At 42.6% G+C, this 24,511-nt stretch overlaps 1 protein-coding gene across 1 annotated transcript in view; it reads right to left on the bottom strand.

Moving 5' to 3' along the window:
* The window catches only part of ERCC6L2 (ERCC excision repair 6 like 2), a 155,338-nt gene extending 131,811 nt beyond the window's left edge, over positions 1 to 23,527 (bottom strand). Inside the window, exons 1-2 of the mRNA XM_073670981.1 lie at positions 23,237 to 23,527; positions 17,432 to 17,856 (exon numbers count right to left, since the gene is read on the bottom strand). Coding sequence (XP_073527082.1) covers positions 17,432 to 17,856; positions 23,237 to 23,285 — 474 coding nt within the window. The 5' untranslated portion in view covers positions 23,286 to 23,527. The remainder of the gene's footprint in view (positions 1 to 17,431; positions 17,857 to 23,236) is intronic.
* Positions 23,528 to 24,511: the final 984 nt, after the last annotated feature.

Raw genomic sequence — 24,511 nt, 5'->3', positions numbered from 1 at the left:
TATGTCCACGATGCGTGCACCAGAGGCTGCGAATCACCCGTGGACACTTTCAGGACTGCAGCATGTCAAATTCTCTTGCAGAGTCGCTAGTCTCCGCAACAGAAATTTGACCACTAGAAAGTATTGAATGTGATAAATCCGCATGGTTCAATGAACACACGTGGATTTACCTGCGTTCAATAGAACGCAGCATTTTAGACGCAGCAAAAATATACGTCCAAAGCACTGCTATGTCCGGATCTTGGGCAAATAGCCTAAATTTTTTTTTAAAAAAAAGGCGTGGGCTCCCGCGTCATTTTTATAACCAGCAGAGGAAAAGCTGACCGCTGGGGACGGATATTATTAGCCGGGGAAGGGGCCATTAGCCAGCAATGTTCCCTGGCTATTAATATCAGCCCACAGCTGTTTGTTTAGCCTTTACTGGCTAGATTACAGGGGGACCCCAGAATTTTTTTTTTACGTAGTTCCCCCTATAAAATCTCACCAGAAAAGGCTAAACAGACAGCTGGGGGGCTGATATTAATAGCCAGGGAAGGGGCCATGAATACTAGCCCCCTCCGCGGCTAATAATATCACTGCTCAGCAGTCCCAGAACTGGTGCATCCATAAGATGCGCCAAATCAGGCGCTTAGCCTCCGCTCTTCCCACTGCCCTAAGGCGGTGGCGAGTGGTGTCATGAGGTTGGGGTTCATGTCAGCCTTGTATTGGCGGCTGACTGGAAGCCCAGGTTAGTAATGGAGGGCGTCTATAAGACACCCCCATTACTAACCACGTAGTAAAGTTTTTGCCACTTTTTCAATAAATATATGGCTAGAATAAAGTATTAAAGTACCCTCCCTACAACGCCTGGGCATGCTCCTGATGAGGTTGCAGATGGTCTCCTGTGGGGTCTCCTCCCAGACCTGGACTAAAGCATCCGCCAACTCCTGGACAGTCTGTGGTGCAACGTGACGTTGGTGGATGGAGCGAGACATGATGTCCCAGATGTGCTCAGTCGGATTCAGGTCTGGGGAACGGGCGGGCCAGTCCATAGCTTCAATGCCTTCATCTTGCAGGAACTGCTGACACACTCCAGCCACATGAGGTCTGGCATTGTCCTGCATTAGGAGGAAAGCAGGGCCAATCGCACCAGCATATGGTCTCACAAGAGGTCTGAGGATCTCATCTCGGTACCTAATGGCAGTCAGGCTACCTCTGGCGAGCACATGGAGGGCTGTGCGGTCCTCCAAAGAAATGCCACTCCATACCATTACTGACCCATTGCCAAACCAGTCATGCTGAAGGATGTTGCAGGCAGCAGATCGCTCTCCACGGCGTCTCCAGACGTCTGTCACATGTAGTCAGTATGAACCTGCTTTCATCTCTGAAGAGAACAGGACGCCAGTGGCGACTTTGCCAATCCTGGTGTTCTGTGGCAAATGCCAAGCGTCCTGCATGGTGTTGGGCTGTGAGCACAACCCCCATCTGTGGATGTCAGGCCCTGATACCACCCTCATAGAGTCGGTTTCTAACCGTTTGTGCAGACACATGCACATTTGTGGCCTGCTGGATATTTTGCAGGGCTCTGGCAGTGCTCCTCCTGTTCCTCCTTGCACAAAGGCAGAGGTAACGGTCCTGCTGCTGGGTTGTTGCCCTCCTACGACTCCCTCCACGTCTCCTGGTGTACTTGCCTGTCTCCTGGTAGCGCCTCCAGCCTCTGGACACTACGCTGACAGACACAGCAAACCTTCTTGCCACAGCTCGCATTGATGTGCCATCCTGGATGAGCTGCACTACCTGAGCAACTTCTGTGGGTTGTATAGTCCATCTCATGCTACCACAAGTGTGAAAGCACAACCAACATTCAAAAGTGACCAAAACATCAGCCAGAAAGCATTGGTACTGAGATGTGGTCTGTGGTCCCCACCTGCGGAACCACTCCTTTATTGAGGGTGTCTTGATAATTGCCAATAATTTCCATCTACTGTCTATTCCATTTGCACAGCAGCATGTGAAATTGATTGTCAATCAGTGTTGTTTCCTAAGTGGACAGTTTGATTTCACAGAAGTTTGATTTACTTGGAGTTATATCCTGTTGTTTAAGTGTTCCCTTTATTTTTTTGAGCAGTGTACGATGCTCAGAATAACACAACACGGAACCTTTCAGGTGCTTCACAGCACTTTGCTAATTGCTACAAGGGCGATGTCCGCTCTCTCAAAGTGAGGGTTTTTTCACCCAAAAGGGGAGGAGATAAACACAAGTATTTAAAATATAGAGAGGCAGCATTGATTCTAAAATTAAATAGCCGCTTTCCATACGGCATGAATATAAGGACAGATTTATTATATATCTATGAAGTTATGTATGCTTTTTTCATTTTCTGTCATTTACTTAAATGAGCCCTCTTTCATTTGATAATATTTAAACAACACATTTGGCGCTAGTCTTGTGCAATACTAGGATTAAGAACCTTATGTTTGAAACGCGTCAGTGTGCACACTTGATATGTAGTGCTTTTTTACTATGGATTGATTTTAAAATAATTCTTCAATAAATGTTGTTTTTAATCTACAACTAATCTTTTTTGGGACCAATAGTGCTGGATTTCTTCTTTTGCTTTTCTACTTGAGCAATTGTAAGTACAAAGTGCCATATAATATCATGACTACAATACATTACGAAGATACAAAATTTTATTTGAGTGCTTCTTTAACACTGCAAAGGAAACCAAAATGTATGGTTACTCTACAATCTATATAAAGTTCCAATATATAACGTAATCCAAAAAGACAGCGGCTTTTTGTACAGGTTCTCCATCCTATTTTATAGAGGGACATCCCAAATGGAGCAAGCCCCTCTATTGACTCCCAATGGTGAGGATCTGAAAAGGGAATTTCCAATTAGGGTACTTTTAACGTAATAAAGGTAGCGTGATATGTATCATATTTGTGCTGCACAGGGATATACTCCACTCACTGCTTTTACCACATCACAGTGAATCAATACAAGTACAAATTGTATTTTGACATTCAGTAGTCGAATTTTACATCGGAGAAGAAAACCTTTATGTTGCTTGTTATATTGCACCAAAATATTTCACAACACAGAACAGACATTGTCATCATTCACATCACTCCCAGTTCTCATTGAGGATCCCAATCTAAATGCCAAATTAACCTACCTATTTTGCAAACTCTATGCAGATGTTACCCTTGATGGAATTAAAATCCAGAATGCAAAGCAACAATGCTAACCACTGAGCAATTATACAACACAATTACAAAATCAAATAGATGAAACTTCGAAAACAAGTGTTTTAATTCTCAGTGTATATAAATTCCTTGCTTTTGTGTTTTGCATCTTGAGAAGTGTAGTTTTTGTATCAGAGACTATATCTGAAAAAAAAAAAAAAAATTGTAATCCAGCTCCCCAGTCCTTTGCAGATGGGATTTTCCAACGATGCACGGATCAGGTAAACTCATGTTGGCAACAAGTATTGTAAGCCAAGTAGAAAAGCAAAAGAAGAAATCCAGCACTATTGGTCCCAAAAAGATTAGTTGTAGATTAAAAACAACATTTATTGAAGAATCATTTTAAAATCAATCCATAGTAAAAAAGAGCTACGTATCAAGTGTGCACACTGACGCGTTTCAAACATAAGGTTTTTAATCCTAGTATTGCACAAGACTAGCGCCATGTGTGTTGTTTAAATATTATCAAATGAAAGAGGAAGTGACGTAGAGAGGGCTCATTATTTAAGTAAATGACAGAAAATGAAAAAAGAATACATAACTTCATAGATATATAATAAATCTGTCCTTATATTCATGCCGTATGGAAAGCGGCTATTTAATTTTAGAATCAATGCTGCCTCTCTATATTTTAAATACTTGTGTCTATCTCCTCCCCTTTTGGGTGAAAAAAACCTCACTTTGAGAGAGCGGACATCGCCCTTGTGGCACTTAGCAAAGTGCTGTGAAGCACCTGAAAGGTTCCGTGTTGTGTTATTCTGAGCATCGTACACTGCTCAAAAAAATAAAGGGAACACTTAAACAACAGGATATAACTCCAAGTAAATCAAACTTCTGTGAAATCAAACTGTCCACTTAGGAAGCAACACTGATTGACAATCAATTTCACATGCTGCTGTGCAAATGGAATAGACAGTAGATGGAAATTATTGGCAATTATCAAGACACCCTCAATAAAGGAGTGGTTCCGCAGGTGGGGACCACAGACCACATCTCAGTACCAATGCTTTCTGGCTGATGTTTTGGTCACTTTTGAATGTTGGTTGTGCTTTCACACTCGTGGTAGCATGAGACGGACTATACAACCCACAGAAGTTGCTCAGGTAGTGCAGCTCATCCAGGATGGCACATCAATGCGAGCTGTGGCATGAAGGTTTGCTCTGTCTGTCAGCGTAGCGTCCAGAGGCTGGAGGCGCTACCAGGAGACAGGCAAGTACACCAGGAGACGTGGAGGGAGCCGTAGGAGGGCAACAACCCAGCAGCAGGACCGTTACTTCCGCCTTTGTGCAAGGAGGAACAGGAGGAGCACTGCCAGAGCCCTGCAAAATATCCAGCAGGCCACAAATGTGCATGTGTCTGCACAAACGGTTAGAAACCGACTCCATGAGGGTGGTATCAGGGCCCGACCTCCACAGATGGGGGTTGTGCTCACAGCCCAACACCGTGCAGGACGCTTGGCATTTGCCACAGAACACCAGGATTGGCAAAGTCGCCACTGGCGTCCTGTGCTCTTCAGAGATGAAAGCAGGTTCACACTGAGTACATGTGACAGACGTCTGGAGACAACGTGGAGAGCGATCTGCTGCCTGCAACATCCTTCAGCATGACCGGTTTGGCAATGGGTCAGTAATGGTATGGAGTGGCATTTCTTTGGAGAACCGCACAGCCCTCCATGTGCTCGCCAGAGGTAGCCTGACTTCCATTAGGTACCGAGATGAGATCCTCAGACCCCTTGTGAGACCATTTGCTGGTGCGATTGGCCCTGGGTTCCTCCTAATGCAGGACAATGCCAGACCTCATGTGGCTGGAGTGTGTCAGCAGTTCCTGCAAGATGAAGGCATTGAAGCTATGGACTGGCCCGCCCGTTCCCCAGACCTGAATCCGACTGAGCACGTCTGGGACATCTAGTCTCGCTCCATCCACCAACGTCACGTTGCACCACAGACTGTCCAGGAGTTGGCGGATGCTTTAGTCCAGGTCTGGGAGGAGATCCCACAGGAGACCATCTGCAACCTCATCAGGAGCATGCCCAGGCGTTGTAGGGAGGTCATACAGGCACGTGGAGGCCACACACAATACTGAGCCTCATTTTGACTTGTTTTAAGGACATTACATCAAAGTTGGATCAGCCTGTAGTGTGTTTTTACACTTTAATTTTGGGGGTGACTCCAAATCCAGGCCTCCATTGATTAATAAATTTGATTTCCATTGATGATTTTTGTGTGATTTTGCTGTCAGCACATTCAACTTTGTACAGAACAAAGTATTCAATGAGAATATTTCATTCATTCAGATCTAGGACGCGTTATTTGAGTGTTCCCTTTATTTGTTTGAGCAGTGTATATGAGTGCTCAGAGATGCACTTTCTGAGGGTTCTTGTAGTACATCCCATATATTGTAGGTGACATTTGTCACATATAATAGTGTACACAACATAGTTGCTACTACAATTTATAAATCTTTTTATTGGATATTCCATTTGTTCATTTGTGGAGAGACATTTTGTTGTATTATGCATATGAGCAAACAAACCGCAGTTTTTTTACTGCACCGGTATGAACCTTTAATGGATAACCAGTTTTTCCTGGTATTTAAATCTGTGTGGTTGTCACAGTTGGTGTGATCGCTAGGGACAACTCTATTTCCAATGGGGAGCCCCTTTTTAGAGACAAAACGGCAACCATTTTTGAGAATGTCTCGCAAACAGTCATCTGTATATAAAATGGGCACATTTTTTTTAATGATGTTTACTATTTGACAATAATCAGTACTGTAATTTGTTGAAAAAATGACAGGCTGATCTTTTTTGCTACTTCTATTTTTTACGCTGTAGTTTTTACTTTTATTGGTTTATGTCAAATATTCCTGTCTTGTTTTGGAATTAGCTTTGTCTTTAGCTATATCCAATAATCTTTCTGAATAACCTCTGTTTAAAAAGCGGGAATCTATAACTGTACATTTTTTTTCATATTGATCATTCAGTGTACAGCAACGTTTTGCACGTATATACACATGTGGTCAAAATTGTTGGTACCCCTCGTTTAATGAAAGAAAAACCCACAATGGTCACAGAAATAACTTGAATCTGACAAAAGTAATAATAAATTAAAAGTCTATGAAAGTGAACAAATGAAAATCAGTCATTGCTTTTCTACCCTGCTTCCACAGAATTAAAAAAAAATTAAACTCCTGAAATAGGTCTGGACAGAAATGATGGTACCCCTCAAAATAATGTGACAAAAGGGACATGTTAAATCAAGTTGTGTCCACTAATTAGCATCACAGATGACTACAATCTTGTAATCAGTCAGTGGGCCTGTATATAGGGCTACAGATACTCACTGTGCTTGTATATAGGGCTACAGATACTCACTGTGCTTGTATATAGGGCTACAGATACTCACTGTGCTGTTTGGTGACATGGTGTGTACCACACTCAACATGGACCAGAGGAAGCCAAGGAAAGAGTTGTCTCAGGATATTAGAAAGAAAATTATAGACAAGCATGTTAAAGGTAAAGGTTATAAGACCATCTCCAAGCAGCTTGATCTTCCTGTGACTACAGATTATATATACTAGATTCCTTGATAGGGTGTTGATCCAGGGAACTAGTCTGATTGCTGTATGGAGTCAGGAAGGAATTTTTTTCCCCCAATGTGGAGCTTAGTGTTTGCCAGACAGATGAGACAAAAATGGAAGTTTTTGGCAAGGCACATCAGCTCTATGTTCACAGACGGAAAAATGAAGCATATCAAGAAAAGAACACTGTCCCTTCTGTGAAACATGGAGGAGGCTCTGTTATGTTCTGGGGATGGTCTGCTACATCTGGCACAGGCTGTCTTGAATCTGTGCAGGGTACAATGAAATCTCAAGACTATCAAGGGATTCTAGAGAGAAATGTGCTACCCAGTGTCAGAAAGCTTGGTCTCAGTCGCAGGTCATGGGTCTTGCAACAGGATAATGACCAAAACACACAGCTAAAAACACCCAAGAATGGCTAAGAGGAAAACATTGGACTATTCTGAAGTGGCCTTCTATGAGCCCTGACCTAAATCCTATTGATCATCTTTGGAAAGAGCTGAAACATGCCGTCTGGAAAAGGCAACCTTGAAACACGAGACCACTGGAGCAGTTTGCTCATGAGGAGTGGACCAAAATACCTGTCGAGAGGTGCAGAAGTCTCATTGACAGTTACAGGAATCGTTTGATTGCAGTCATTGCCTAAAAAGGTTGTTCAACAAAATATTAAGTTAAGAGTACCATCATTTCTGTCCAGGCCTATTTCATGAGTTAGATTTTTTTTTAAATTCTGTGGAAGCAGGGTTGAAAAGCAATGTCTGACTTTCATTTGTTCATTTTCATAGATTTTTAATTTATTATTACTTTTGTTAGATTCAAGTTATTTCTGTGACCATTGTGGGTTTTTCTTTCATTAAACGAGGGGTATCAACAATTTTGACCACGTGTGTATTCCCCCACTGGCAAGTTGCGCACCACATGGATGACAGATGGTGGCATATAACAAGGAATTTCCGGCTGACAGTTTGCGATGTAAATTACAGGTCACCATTTCATTTTGGACATTACCACACATATCCAGAAAATTAATTGCATGACAATCAAAATGATACGTGAAATGGACATTACAGTCATTGCCATTGATATAATCTATAAATTTTGGTATGGACGCCTCCTGCCAGACCAGATGATAAGTGTATCATCTATGAAGCGTACATGCCAAAAAATGGACAGAAACGGATTTGACACATAGTAAATAAAATGATCTTCCCACCAGCTCATAAAGATGTTGGCTAGAGCTGGTGAAAATTTTGCTCCCATCGCACAACCTTGGGATTGGATATAAAAATCGCCTAGAAAGGAAAAATAATTGTGAGTCAGCAGAAACATCATTACTTGTAGTATGAATTCCATTAATTCATTAGAATAATTAAAAAATGTATGCAGTTGTTCCGACGCTGATCGGTACACCAAATCATGCCTTATTATAGTATACAAAGAACTTACATCGTAGGTCAACCATGAATATTGTTTGAAGCATTTCATTCATTATATTCAATACAAGTTTGCTATCCTGTATAAAACTAGGAGAGATCAAAACTAGTGGTGGCTATCATTCATCCAACTATTTTCCAAGATTTTCAGATAGCAAACCTATGCCAGACACTATTGGTCTAAAAGGGGGTGGAAAAACTTGCTTGTGTGTTTTTGGGAGAGCATGGATTATAGGACTACGTGGATTTTCAGGACAGAAATATTCAACTTGTTTTTGGTAAGCAGTCCAGAATTATTATTATTATTATTATTTATTATTATAGCGCCATTTATTCCATGGTGCTTTACATGTGAGAATGGGGTATACATAGTAAAAACAATTACAATAATCTTGAACAAAACGTGACGGCGACTGGTATAGGAGGAGTGAGGACCCTGCCTGCGAGGGCTCAGGCGTCTACAAGGGATGGGTGAAGATACAGTAGGTGAGGGTAGGGCTGGTCGTGCAGCAGTATGGTGGAGCGGTGGTTACTGCAGGTTGTATGCTTGTCGGAAGAGGTGGGTCTTCAGGTTCCTTTTGAAGGTTTCCACGGTAGGAGAAAGTCTGATATGTTGGGGTAGAGCATTCCAGAGTAGGGGGGATGCACGGGAGAAATCTTTTATCCGATTGTGGGAAGATGAGATAAGAGGGGAGTAGAGAAGGAGATCTTGTGAGGATCGGAGGTTGCGTACAGGTATGTGTCGGGAGACTAGGTCACAGATATATGGAGGAGACAGGTTGTGGATGGCTTTGTATGCCGTGGTTAGGGTTTTGAACTGGAGTCTCTGGGTAATGGGGAGCCAGTGAAGAGATTGACAGAGAGGAGAGGCCGGGGAATTGCGTGGGGACAGGTGGATTAGTCGGGCAGCAGAGTTTAGGATAGATTGGAGGGGTGCGAGAGTGTTGGAAGGGAGGCCACAGAAAAGGAGGTTGCAGTAGTCGAGGCGGGAAATGATGAGGGAATGCACTAGTGTTTTTGCAGATTCATGGTTGAGGAATGTGCGGATCCGGGAGATATTTTTAAGTTGGAGTCGGCAGGAAGTAGAAAGGGCTTGGGATATGTGGTTTGAAGGAGAGGTGAGAGTCCAGGGTTACCCCAAGGCAGCGAGCTTGCGGCACTGGGGAGAGTGGACAGCCATTGATGGTGATAGATAGGTCAGTTGGGGGGGGTTGAGTGAGATGGAGGAAAGATGATGAATTCTGTTTTATCCATGTTAAGTTTTAGAAATCTAGCAGAGAAGAAGAATGAAATAGCGGACAGACATTGTGGGATTCTGGTTAGTAGGGAGGAGATATCGGGTCCAGAGAGGTAGATCTGTGTGTCATCAGCATAGAGGTGATAATGAAAGCCATGAGACTCTATGAGCTGTCCCAGGCCTAAGGTGTAGATGGAGGAGAGCAGGGGTCCTAGAACTGAACCTTGAGGGACACCGACAGATAGGGGGTGAGATGAGGAGGTGGTGCGTGAGTGGGAGACGCTGAATGTCCTGTCTGTTAGGTATTAGGAGATCCAGGATAAGGCCAAGTCTGTGATGCCGAGAGATGAGAGAGTCTGTATTAAGAGGGAATGGTCCACTGTGTTGAAGGCAGATGACAGGTCCAGGAGGAGGAGGACAGAGTAGTGTCGCTTGGATTTGGCAGATAGTAGGTCGTTGGTGACTTTAGTCAGTGCAGTTTCAGTAGAATGGTGTGGTCGGAAACCAGATTGTAGGCAGTCGAAGAGGGAGCAGGAGGAGAGGTGGGATCATATAACAATTGTTTCAATTTTGCTTTAATTTGAGACGTGGGATCATGATTAATTATACAATATACTTTAGCACCGTTCAGCATATTCAATATTTCTCTTTCATAAAGTCCTCTGTCTAAAATGACAATTGAACCATCCTTATCGGAATCTTTAATTACAATATGACTGTTGTTTTGTAGAGTTTTAATAGCATATTGTTTTTCTTTTTTCAAAATTGGTCAGCAAATTTGCGTCAGTGTGCACACTTGATACGTAGCGCTTTTTTAATATGGATTGATTTTAAAATAATTCTTCGATAAATGTTGCTTTTAATCCTACAACTAATCTTTTTGGAACCGATGGTGCTGGATTTCCTCTTTTGCTTTTCTATTTGTATCAGAGACTGTATGCTAACATGTTACAGGAAAATGAACTCCACTTATTTATAGGATGTCAGGAAAACTGTTGTTACTCACCTGTCTGGGCTCCAATGCCAGGTCTTGCTTCCTTTGCTTATGGTTGGCATCTTCTATGTTAGTATGCACCAAGTTACTATTTACTGCTATAAAGGTAACACATCTCTGCAGAAAAGTTACCAATTTTTCAACACATTTCTACTAGTTAACCCTGCTGTTCTGTTCGCATTTGTATACACTTGTACTGTTTCCGGGTCAATATGACCCGACCTATTAATTTTTGATTTTTAGCTACTCTAATTGTTTTATTTGAATACTTTTTTCATTATTATACTGTATGTGAACAAGGTTGATCATAAACAAATGAAAAATTTAAATTCAAACTTAATAATTTTTTTTTTTTCATAAAAAGGTTACACAGGCTTTTTACAATTATCTTTGATTGTTTGCATTCTGCACACAAATAACAAAGAAGCTTTACATTACTATTACTAAAACATGAAATTTAACTTTTTGAAAACAATATTTATAAATCAACAAATGAAAAATCATAAAAACTTCAACCTTTTTAGAAAGAAAAAACTGAACATGTTCATGCGTTTTTACACTGAACACAATAATAAGACACATGTCCTTTACACAGATATTTTGAACATCCAGCACATGTCAGATTAGTCTTATTGTCACAGGAAGATGGACAGAAGCTACATCTCTTCCTTTTTTTGCTGGTAGCTGTGCTGCTGGTAGCTGTGCTGGTGGAGGCCGTGGATGTGGAATCTCTTTCTTGAGCATGCTGGACACTTTTTACAATGGCTGTTGCTCCTTCACTTCTGGGGGTCACTTTTCTCCTCTCAACATATGGCCTAACCAGGGATTTTCCCAATTCCTCAAGAAATAATCTTCTTTTATGCAGCTTATTCTGGTTCCAATCGGGGTCGATTTCTCTCCATAAGACAAATGCATTGTATGCAGAAACGTCCAGTATGTTATAAAATAAAATCATTGGCCACCGATTGGTTTTGCGTTTGCATGTATTTGTTGATATTGCTTGGTCTAAAGTATCAACTGCTCCCTTTGTGGCATTATAATCCAAAATAATGTCAGGCTTTCTGTCTTCTCTATCACTTACGGCATTGTCATGGTGCATTGTACTCATTAGAATTACCTGTTTGTTTGTTTTTGGAACATAAGAAGCAACAGTTGTATTTCCAGAAAAATAAAAAGTAGAACTGTACACCTCTCTCTTGCTAAGGATACCTTTCGGTAGTTCAGGTTTGTTTTTTCTTATAGTACCCAGCATGGTAAGTTGTTTTTTCTTCAACATCTGGCCTAGTTGATAGGATGTAAAAAAGTTGTCGCATGTGACATTTTGTCCTTTTAGTCCATGAGTCAAATCGAGAACAACACGCATACCCTGATTTTTTTCAGGTCTTTCACCAGGGGTTTTTCCTGTATACACTTGAACATTTAGAGCATATGAACTTTTGCTGTCGCAAAGTGTCCAGATCTTGATGCCGTATTTTGCTGGCTTACTTGGTATATATTGTCTGAATGGGCACCTACCTCAGAATGCCACCAGTTGCTCATCAACAGTTACATTTTCACCACTATTATACAATTTTGGTAGAATCTCTACCCATTGATTCCAAACATTTCTAATAGGTGCTAGTTTATCTTTAGCTCTTCTTTCCATTCTATCTGTTTTAGAATCCAACCGCAGTACTCTAGAAATTTCATGAAACCTTTCACGACACATTGTAACTCTAAATATGTGGCGACCGGTTTCGCAATTCCACAAACTTTTAGTTGATTCACCATAAGATTTGTATACTCCCAACTGAAAATGCATTTGACTAAATAAGTACTTGATTACTGATAACAGTGAAACCCCCAGCATTTGAATGATAGACAACCAGTCTCCTCTCTCACAAACAGAAAATGGATAATACTAGATAATTACTTGCTTACTGATAAGAACAGAGAAACCACCACCATTTTGAGATGAAGTATGCATAAAAAAACATAACTTTTGCAGTCAGAAATAATCAGAGACCTGTAGAAGAGTATAAAATGCTATCGGGTCATATTGACCCGAACAGTATAAGTGTAACAATCAGCGTGTAGCAAAAAGTAAACAAAAAAAAATATATATATATAGAGCTCCAGAAATGAGGAGAAGTCAAGATACCACTAGTTTCAAATCCTCATATAAAAAAATCTACAGGGTCTCAAAAATCATTTCGGGTCATATTGACCCGAACAGTACAGCAGGGTTAAGTGTGTGTTGCATCTCTGCAAGCAAGTTTTCAGCTTACCAATACATTTCTACTATGTGTGTGCATATCACACCTCTGCAAGCAAGTTACTAGCTTGCCAATACTTCACTGCTATCATTCTTTTAACCATATCCCATTTACAAGTTCCTGACTGCATGCGTCTCAGCTATTAACTACTAGCAGCCCGAGTTCCGAAACAAATAAGTTTCGGAAGCTAGAAAAGTATGCTCTACATAATAAAAACTAACTCAAATTACCCATGTCTATTCCCTTTCAGCCTTTTTACACGATAAACAACAAAGTTGTCATAATTACTAAAATAGTAAATGGCATTACGGAAAACAAAAATAAAATTTAGAAGATTACAGAGACATTCGCCAATTCAAAAAGTGAATTGCCCGGGGTAGATCCTGTGGAAATCTCTCTGTATGCCTTATCACCTTCAGCTGATCCTGATAAAATCTCTGACTCAAGAACATTTCTATTCAATGATGTTACAACTAATCATGTACCATTGCAGAGTCCTCGTTTTGTATTCAAATTTCTCAACAACATAATAATGCTGTCCACTTAAGTCTAAGGCAATGACTTGACATGCCTGATGGGGTTAAGCTATTTAAAAATTCAATAGGAAAATTTTCCCTTTCATCGTCGTCATCTACAAAAACAGAGTCATCGCTCCAACGTCAGCTGATGGTTTTTCTCGGACTCACCTCAACATTAAGCTCTTTATGTAGTAAGATATCCCTGCTGCAAGTTCTTGATTGCCTACACATCTACTGTTCCTGTGTGTATGAACACACATCGCTCAGGTTCATCTGGTGCTTTCTGCTCTATTTGTCTTTCTGACATCTTGCAAACAATGCTGTCCTGGTCCTTGCTGATCCATGTTCCGTTCGTCAATACCCGCTCAACTGCATCATTGCCTCCAGTCCTTGCTGCTCCCCTTAACTAATGCTGCTAGGAATCTATCTCAATAGGTAAGCACATAATAGCTGTTAATTATGTGCTTGACAACAATTTTATCGATGATCTCCAATTCAGTCCACCAAAATTGTGAATCTAGCTCTGGACAGGTAATTCAGGTCCATTGGAATATAATTAAGGCAATGTATAATAGTTACAAAATGTTACCCTTTTAAGATTTTCAGTAGTGTTACACATTTGTCTCACAGAATTTATTTAAGCGTAGAGACAGGGATTTTACAGGAAATAAAAAATGAAAAAAAGACATTCATATAAATACATCGATAAACTCTTAATTATTTATGTACGCTCATCTTTTCTAGCCGTCAATTATAATGATAAGGCTTTTCAAAATGGCTGCCATCACATTCCTAAACACAAAACCCATCCTAAACACACAGCAGGACAAGTTGTGTGATTAGAGATTGCTCTCATTCATCCTCTGGCCTTTAACTATGATAAGAGACATAAGGGAATGTCTGTCTTCTAAAACTGAGATAACATCTCAGCTGAAGCACAGGCATCTAGGTCAGAAGCTGTGAGAGAGGAGGATGAACGGGAGAAGATGAAAGTTGTGGGAGATATTGCTTTCTAACAGAGTGTAAATGAGCAGAAAAATTACCTCCCACAGCCTGTGTCACGTTTCATCCCTTCTCTTCCCAAATCCCTGTGCTCCAGCTGAGTTATCTCAACTTTCATATACAAATGCATCTCACTAAACTAGAATATCATCAAAAAGTTAACTTATTTCAGTTCTTCAAAACAAAAAGCGAAACTCATATATTATATAGAGTCATTACAAGCAGAGTGATCTATTTCAAGTGTTTATTTCTGTTAATGTTGATGATCATCATCTGTCATCTGCTGGTGTAGGTCCACTGTGTTTTATCAAGACCAAAGTCAGCGCAGCCGTCTACCAGGAAATTTTAGAGCACTTCATGCTTCCCTCTGCCGACAAGCTTTTTGGAGATGGACATTTCATTCTCCAGCAGGACTTGGCACCTGTCCACACTGCCAAAAGTACCAATACCTGGTTTAAAAACAACAGTATCACTGTGCTTGATTGGCCAGCAAACTCGCCTGACCTTAACCCCATAGAGAATCTATGGAGTATTGTCAAGAGGAAGATGAGAGACACCAGACCCAACAATGCAGACGAGCTGAAGGCTGCTATCAAAGCAACCTGGGCTTCCATAACACCTCAGCAGTGCCACCGGCTGATCGCCTCCATGCCACGCCGCATTGATGCAGTAATTGATGCAAAAGGAGCCCCGACCAGGTATTGAGTGCATTTACTAAACATACATTTCAGTAGGCCAACATTTCGGATTTTAAAAACATTTTTCAAGCTGTTGTTATAAAGTATTCTAATTTACTGAGATAACGACTGTTGTGTTTTCATTGGCTGTAAGCCATAATCATCAACATTAACAGAAATAAACACTTGAAATAGATCACTCTGTTTGTAATGACTCTATACAATATATGAGTTTCACTTTTTGTATTGAAGAACTGACATAAATTAACTTTTTGATGATATTCTAATTTAGTGAGATGCACCTGTATATAGCGAATGCCAAAGAAGGCTAGAAAGCCTTCCCGACTCACATTACCCATCCCGCTGCTGTGTTTAGGACAGGTTTTGCGTTCAGCAATCTGACAGTAGTGATTTTGAAAAATCTTATAATTGCAGTATAAAAAGGACCGGATATAAATAATGGTATTCATCAATTTATAATAATGTATTTTTTTTAAACAAAAAAAATCTTCAGAGGGGTTTTCCTAGCATAAACATTTCAGCCACAGATGTCTGGTTACTGGAGGCTCAAATACTGTAACTCCCCATCAATGCTTAAAAATAAACGGTATGGGACCTCTTAAAACAAAGAGTCATTTCTAAACCAGAGCTGTGCCCGTCATTTTAACATATCCTTACATCTAGTAGTGGTGGTAAAATCATGCTCTGTTTATATCCGGGTTAGGATCCAATGAGATTTTTGCTACTTTTGACAGCAGGAATAAAGCATCAATCGGAGCTATTCTTGCCGTCAAAATGATGAAAACCTGACCGATCCCATTATAAGTAGAGGAGTACAAATAGCACCATGTTGATCTGTCATTTGGATTTGGCACAGTGTCATGGCTTTTTTTATAACCTAAACCATAATCACAGATGTCAACATAGGCTAGGACTTTTAGTTTCAGCTGGTTGGCTTCCATTATGAAAAAATAAGCTTGTTACAATAGATTCCCTAAAGCAGATTTAACGAACACAGTTGAGAGAAATAGACACCGATCTGGTATTTGAGGAATCTCTTACAGGTTTTGTACCAAGACGCAGGAGTACCAAATTAAGCTTCTAGAGGCAACATTCATAGCGAACAACTACAGGTGCATCTCACTAAATTAGAATATCTTTGAGAAGTTAATTTATGTCAGTTCTTCTATCCAAAAAGTGAAACTCATATATTGTATAGAGTCATTACAAACAGAGTGATCTATTTCAAGTGTTTATTTCTGTTAATGTTGATAATTTTGGCTTACAGCCAATGAAAACACAAAAGTCATTATCTCAGAAAATTAGAATACTTTATAACAGCTTGAAAAATGTTTTTAAAATCCGAAATGTTGGCCTACTGAAATGTATGTTCAGTAAATGCACTCAATATTTGGTTGGGGCTCCTTTTGCATCAATTACTGCATCAATGCGGCGTGGCATGGAGGTGATCAGCCTGTGGCACTGCTGAGGTGTTATGGAAGCCCAGGTTGCTTTGATAGCAGCCTTCAGCTCGTCTGCATTGTTGGGTCTGGTGTCTCTCATCTTCCTCTGGACAGTACCCCATAGATTCTCTATGGGGTTTAGGTCAGGCGAGTTTGCTGGCCAATCAAGCACAGTGATACTGTTGTTTGTAAAACAGGTATTGATACTTTTGGCAGTGTGGACAGGTGCCAAGTCCTGCTGGAGAATGACATTTCCATCTCCAAAAAGCTTGTCGGCAGAGAGAAGCATGAAGTGCTCTAAAATTTCCTGGTAGACGGCTGCGCTGACTTTGGTCTTGATAAAACAGAGTGGACCTACACGAGCAGATGACATGGCTCCCCAGACCATCACTGATTGTGGAAACTTCACACTAGACCTCAAGCAGCTTGGATTGTGGCCTCTCCACTCTTCCTCCAAACTCTGGGACCTTGATTTCCAAATGAAAATTGAAACTCTGGGACCTTGTGGAGTGTGTCAATGACTGCCCTCTGGACATCTGTCAAGTCAGCAGTCTTCCCCATGATTGTGGAGCCTACTGAAACAGACTAAGGGACCTTTTTAAATGCTTAGGAAGCCTTTGCGGGTGTTGTTTGTTAATTATTGTAATTTACTGAGATAATGACTTTTGTGTTTTCATTGACTGTAAGCCATAATCATCAACATTAACAGAAATAAACACTTGAAATAGATCACTCTGTTTGTAATGACTCTATATAATATATGAGTTTCACTTTTTGTATTGAAGAACTGAAATAAATAATTTTTTTGATGATATTCTAATTTAGTGAGATGCACCTGTATAAGGACCAACTACAAAACCAAGATACCACAGTAGCTAATGTGCTCAGAGATTTGGGCTGTCCCAGTATACATATTGACACCTAGTACTACTCCTCTTTAGCACTTCATATGCACAATAAAATAAGTTACCTATATGTTCAAGTTAATAATGAATTAATGGAGATTTTAGGCCAAGAAAATCAATGATAAGGGAATACACACCTGTATTGTCTTTCCAAGTCCCATGTCATCTCCAAGTATGCATCCTGTGGATCGTGCATAGTGCTCATACAGGAACTGGACACCTTCTCTCTGGTAGTCACGTAAATATCGATTGATGGTGTAAGGGACACAAACGCCAGTGTTTGATAATGGAAAGTCTTTAGCAGGGGCTGCAGGTTTCCTGTCTGGGAACTGAGGTTTCTCCAGATCTTCATCATCAAACATGGAAGTGTTCCCGGAGGTACTGGAGCCTGAGACTTTACAAAGCTGTGACAAGGGGACCTTCTTTTCTTTGGCATTCAAAAAAGAAACCACTGCTAGTGATGGCTCTGTTTCCTTATATTCAATGGATTTTATAATGGCTTCTTTAAGCTCCCCGTTTTCAGGGTAAGGAGCTAAGCACCGATCGTTGATGTCCCACAAGCCTAGAATAGCATGTGAAACACAATATGTAAATGTAGGTACTGTTATAAATCATAGAAAGTACAGTAACCAAGAAGAGGTCTGCAGGTTGCTATCCTTCCTTATATGAACATTTAAACTGCTCCTTTTAATGCAAAGATTCATTTTGTACTGTATAGCCATCTAGCCTGTGGGTCTTCAAAAGACAACTGGACCATTAACGTTCCTGCTGCAGTTCTCACAAATTTTTCTCTATTACATATAGGAACTCAGTGTGCTGCCATATAGCGCTTCAAAGTATGTGAAGGGGATATTTTTCTCACATGAATTCAATTGTGTTTCAAAAAACATTTCTTGTTATCAAGTATCTTAAGGTCATATTAGAAAATTATTAAAGAAGTTGTCCAGTACTTTATATTAACCCCCAATGTATCCCCCCCCCCCCCCGGGGCACCTAAGGATTTTTGTAATTAGCTTACGTTGCAGATACTGCCTGTGAGAGGCGCTATCCTTGGCCGCTCACAGGCATCACGTGACCCCGCGCTGACGTCACGACAAGTGAGGCGTGACTCAGCGCTGGGGTCCCCGCGGTGGCTGCTGGGTTGTGGGCGGGGTTACCCCCCGCGTCACACCCAGCATACACCGCACGCTTTCCCAATGAATGGGGAGAGGCAGAGCGCGCGGTGGACGCCGGGTGTGACGCGGGGGGTAACCCACCCACAGCCTGGCATCCACCTGGAACGCAGAAGACAGAGACCCCCGGCTGCTGCCAGCACTTGTCGTGACATCAGCGGATGTCAGAGCCAGCTGCAGCCGGGGGTCACGTGATGCCTGTGAGCGGCCAGTGATAGCGCCGCTCACAGGCAGTATCTGCAACGTAAGGTAATTACAAAAATCCTTAGGGGCCCCGGGGGATATACTTGGGGGGGGTAATATAAAGTACTGGACAACCCCTTTAAGGTTTCCATGCACTATCTAGTCACTTTAGAGCCCCATAGAAAATAAAAACAATGCATATTACAAAACTGCAAAGGCTGCAGCCGATCATCATCGGCTGATTGGCTGCAGCGTTCATGTGACATAACACTGTCCATGACAGGCTGGGAATAGAACTGCCAACATTGTTGGATTGGCGCTGCTGCGGAAGCGGAGTATAGATTGTTTTAACCCTCTATGGTACCCTTAAGTGATTAAGTAGGGATGGTCCAGTAGAGGAAAACCCCTTTCAGATATTGATGACCTATCATTAAATCAAGTGCTTAAAGGGAATCGGTCATCAGGTCTTTGCTACCTCATCTGAGAGCAGCCTGTTGTAGGTAAAGAGAACTGAATCAAACGATGTACCACTTAGATTACTGGGTGCAGCCGTTCTCACACAATCAGAGTTTTTAGATTTAGCAACGCAGCACAGCTGAGGAAGTTAACTCCTCCCACACCAGGATTTGAATGTACAATGTCCATAGACAGTAAGGTGCTTATCACAAGAGGGGGCGGAGTCGGACCAGGAGGCACTGCTGGTCCCAGCAATGATAAGCTTCTGGTGCTAAAACAACAAAACCTTGTTGCATGGTAAGAGAAGCATTGCTGAAATCTGTGTTTTAACCCTTACAGCATCCTGTCTTCAGATTACATAGCAAAAACCTACTGAGATTCCATTTAATATTTCATGAAAAGGGGAAGCAAATGAACATTTCAACTAAATATATATAGAAACAAAATGCTTCAGAAAGAGCAAAAATAGACTTAGAATTTGCTCAAGGCTTGTTACAAGGGAGCTCTGATACACAGTAAGGGGCTGATAAGCCATAACAAAGCATAGTAAAATGCTAATTAATGGGGTTACACCTTCAGGAATATTCTCAATAGCATCTAAGGATTAAGGCTGTGTGCCCACGATGCGTTTTTTAAGCGTTTCCGCAGCGGCAAAAAAGCTGCAGAAACGCTTAAAAAACGCTTGGTAGAAGGTCTGCCATGTTCCCCAATGATAATCCGCATGTGCTGTGCACATGCTGTGGAAATTTCCGCTGCGGATTATCATTGCAGAAAAATCCGCAGCACTACCAATTATTTTGCGGAAGCGCTGCGTTTTCGCCGCCACTGACTTGCATTGGAACGCATGGATGCCGCATCACTGCATATGTAGATGCGCATTCCATGCGTTCCAATGTGCGGATAGTACCCAGGTCTAGAGGAGAGGAGACTCTCCTCCAGACCTGGGTACCATAGAAAACTGTAAAAAAAAAAAAGAATAAAATAAAAAATAAATATATACTTACCTTCTGGCGGCCCACGGTGCGCTCCTCCTCGCATGCCGGCAGTTCGCGATGGACTGAAGGACCTGCGTTGACGTCATAGTCATGTGACGGGTTATGCGACGCTGACGTCGGCAGGTCCTTCAGTGTACCGCTGCCGGCAAGGGAGAACGGAGGGCAGCAGGACACCGGGGGCCATCAGAGGGTAAGTATATATATATTTTTTTATTTTTAACCATTCTTTAGGTCACACTATATAAATCCATGCTGTTTGTATGGATTTATATAGTGTAACGAAGTTGTCAAGCACTTTCCAAGTGATGCTAAAATCGCTTGGAAAGCGCTTGTCAACCCGCTTGCGGAAATGCATGTGAAGAACGCTTCACATCCGCTTGTCCCTGGCAGGAAAACACATGTACAATCCGCATGTACAATCCGCATGCGTGTTTTCTGCCAGGGAGATGCAGAAACGCTCAGGAAAAAATCCGGAGCATTTCTGCATCGTGGGCACATAGCCTTGCTGTGGATTTTGGACTTTTTCTGCACCAGAATCTGCTGCCTGGGCACAGGCTCTATACAGCACTTTAGCACAGAGCAGCACAGCCTATGTGTAGCTCTTCATGGATAAAGAAATACATCAGGGAGCATAACAATCTAAGGCATATGGAAGTAATGTAATGGGCTCATACAGCTCTCTAGCCTTATAACAGTTTTATGCAAACCTGACCCATAATTCATCAGTGTGCATGAGCCCTTTGTCATTTTCCAAACAGTCACTGTAAGGACCTATTCAGACAAGCTTATTTCAGGTCTGTGTGGGCTAAATATCCAGGAAAGAAAACATGATCAGATTCCTCTACAGGGAGCCGACCTTGTTTTTACCGATAAATATATGACTCTGATCTCTGTGTCCACTGTAAGCCACCTGCACTGGGCTGTAACCAAATACATTGTTTCCATTTTTGTTAGAAGGTTCCCTGATGAGTGCATCATGGCATGCCCCACAGTTAGGACTCCTAGCATTCAGCTGTAGGGGGAACGGGGCAAATTAAGTGTTCAACGGATACTAATAGTAAGTGTCTAATGAAGGAAGCGTGGCTAACTGTACTCATAAACTACACCAAATTTATTAATGGCGTCCTCAAGTCTTTTTGGGCTTAAACGAGTTGTCTGGCCCCGCTGACTTTTGCATTGTAAGTCACATCCACTCATACATGCTTGGATGCGTGTATGACCGCCAGGTATCATGCTTCTGTCTTATTCATTAGGATGCACCAGATTTATTATCCAGCATGAGCCACTGTGTAAGTTTAGTGCATTTTAAGACTGTCTAGTCTAAAGTTGAATGTAGTTGTGCTAATTTTAGCCCACCAATGCACCATTAATGAGCTTAGATCGACTTAGGCCACGTTCACACTATCAGTATTTGGTCAGTATTTTACATCAGTATTTATAAGCCAAAACCAGGAGTGGGTGATAAATACAGAAGTGGTGACGTGTTTCTATTATACTTTTCCTCTGACTGTTCCACTCCTGGTTTTGACTTACAAATACTGAGGTAAAAAACTTTAATTGGCGCTCATTTACACAGACCAATGATGGTGACCCAGAGATTGTTAATGCAATTATTATGCTCCCATACCATACCATGCTATCGGCAGCACTTCCCTCTTTACACAGAGCAATGTGCTGCTGATAATAGGTGTTTTTTTTTGGTATAAATAATCTGATCTCACTGTGAGAGTTTTGCTCATTCATTGGGTGATCGCTGCCATGTTTACATGTCCGATAATCAGGAATTAGCATTCCCATACACTATCTACTGGTGTAAACGCACCCTAACCTCACACTAACAGTTACATAGGATTAGTCTGCCCTATTGTCCAAAAGGGAGCTGAGCACAGGAAGAAATGACCACTTGGCTTGACAGGTCGTTCCATGTATGTAACCAGCAGGGCTGTGGAGTCGGAGTCGGTATAAAATGGACCGACTCCAACTCCTAAAATATATAATAAATTGGGTACAGTAGTTTAATGCAGTTTGAGGGGAATATTTTTTTCATAAGAATTTGGGAAAGTTATGAAATGTTCTATAAATGTCTGTCCTATTCCTGATCTAAGGGTCTAGACTTTTAGCTGAGATGAATCTGTGCTACAGTAAATTTATCACTTAAACACGAGCCATGTCTGAGGGAGTCGGAGTCGTGGAAATTGAGGAGTCGGAGGTTTGACTTACCGACTCCACAGCCCTGGTAACCCGAAGGGACTGTCTCTCTTTTGTGGCTAGTAGATGAGTATCCTGAACTGAGGATTCCCTCACTCTTAGGCTCGCTCACACTGGCGTATAATATGGAGGAGTGCAATGCGAGAAAACATCACACTCTGACCAATGTCAGTAAATGAGTCATCTTTTCTCAGCTCGGATCGGAATCAGAGAAAAAAATTGCTGCATGCTGCGATTGTAGGCATCAGAACCGGCATTGGCTGCTGCTCCAGTCTCCGGTTCTCACGCTGGCTACTGCAGGTCACAGCCGCTGAACTGCGGTAACCTTAACGGCCTCACCGCTCGTCACAGCAGCAAAGTTCTTGCGCAGCATGAGACCCAGCAGTGGTTCTCCAGTGTATTGAGCTTCATTCTCTGAACAGGGCTCCATACACTGGACGAAGAAGACGGGAATCATTGTGGGTCCTCCATATAAATTACGGCAGGCCCTGTGGATTATTTTTTTGGTAATAAATGGGTAAAACAGGGAAATTGTCGGGGAGTGCTTTTTACAAATAAAGGACTTTTCTGTGTGTTTCTTTCTTTTGACTACAGAATTAATCCACGCTACACAAACTATTAGAGCATGTGACTTCTAGACCAGACTGCGCCTATGGCCACCGCCCCACTATCAGTATTCGTTCAGTATTTTTTCTCAGGAGTGGGAGCCAAAACCAGGTGAGGAACAATCAGAGAAAAGGTATAATAGAAACAAGTCACCAATTCTGCATTTATCACCCACTCCTGAGAAAAAATACTGACCGAATACTGATAGTGGGGTCTATAAAACCCAGTTTGACATGTGAGTGTGTATTAGGGTACGGCTGCTCCTCTCTGTGCCGGAGTCCGCTCCATACGTGTGAATGGGGTGTACATGCTATGTACTCGCCTTGTATGTCCATGGTGACAGGCTTTGTGCTCTGATGGTCACTTATCATCACAGATCTCTACACCACATGAAGGCAAAGGTAAGTGCACCAACACGACAGGGAAAGGGCAATAAGTTCACTGGTTCACAACAGCATGGTGAGTGTCCTGCACTGGCACACTGTACCGGACCGCAGCCTCCATTGCCATCATACACACAAGGTCCTGCAGCTCCCAGCTTCTTACATCCTGCAGGAATAAACACACTACTACTAGACAGAGAAAGGACCTGTGATGATGTCATGACCATGTGACAAGTCACATGACGGAGAGGAGTCAGGCTGTCCAGGCTCTCAGGCAGTGTATGTGAGATCAATGGAAGGAGTGAAGAGTACTGGTGGGATGATTCGAGAGGGTAGTTATATGTGTGGTGCAGCAGGGGGAGGCTGTGTGTGTAGTGGGGTGCAGCATGGGGGGGCTGTGTGTGTGTAGTGGGATGCAGCATGGGGGGGCTGTGTGTGTGTAGTGGGATGCAGCATGGGGGGGGGCTGTGTGTGTGTAGTGGGATGCAGCATGGGGGGGCTGTGTGTGTGTAGTGGGGTGCAGCATGGGGGGGCTGTGTGTGTGTAGTGGGATGCAGCATGGGGGGGCTGTGTGTGTGTAGTGGGATGCAGCATGGGGGGGCTGTGTGTGTGTGTAGTGGGATGCAGCATGGGGGGGGCTGTGTGTGTGTGGTGGGGTGCAGCAGAGGGGGGCTGTGTGTGTGTGTAGTGGGGTGCAGCAGAGGGGGGCTGTGTGTGTGTAGTGGGGTGCAGCAGAGGGGGGCTGTGTGTGTGTAGTGGGGTGCAGCAGAGGGGGGCTGTGTGTGTGTAGTGGGGTGCAGCAGAGGGGGGCTGTGTGTGTGTAGTGGGGTGCAGCAGAGGGGGGCTGTGTGTGTAGTGGGGTGCAGCAGAGGGGGGCTGTGTGTGTGTAGTGGGATGCAGCATGGGGGGGGCTGTGTGTGTGTAGTGGGGTGCAGCATGGGGGGGGTGCTGTGTGTGTGTAGTGGGGTGCAGCATGGGGGGGCTGTGTGTGTGTAGTGGGATGCAGCATGGGGGGGGCTGTGTGTGTGTGGTGGGGTGCAGCATGGGGGGGGCTGTGTGTGTGTGTGTAGTGGGATGCAGCAGAGGGGGGCTGTGTGTGTGTAGTTGGATGCAGCAGAGGGGGGCTGTGTGTGTGTGTAGTGGGGTGCAGCAGAGGGGGGCTGTGTGTGTGCAGTGGGGTGCAGCAGAGGGGGGCTGTGTGTGTGTAGTGGGAT

This window comes from Phyllobates terribilis, unplaced genomic scaffold, assembly GCF_046119375.1.
Source record: "Phyllobates terribilis strain yellow unplaced genomic scaffold, ASM4611937v1 Scaffold_1__5_contigs__length_1240528914, whole genome shotgun sequence".
In the NCBI taxonomy this organism is placed as follows: domain Eukaryota; kingdom Metazoa; phylum Chordata; class Amphibia; order Anura; family Dendrobatidae; genus Phyllobates; species Phyllobates terribilis.
This window is presented reverse-complemented; position numbering and strand designations above follow the sequence as displayed.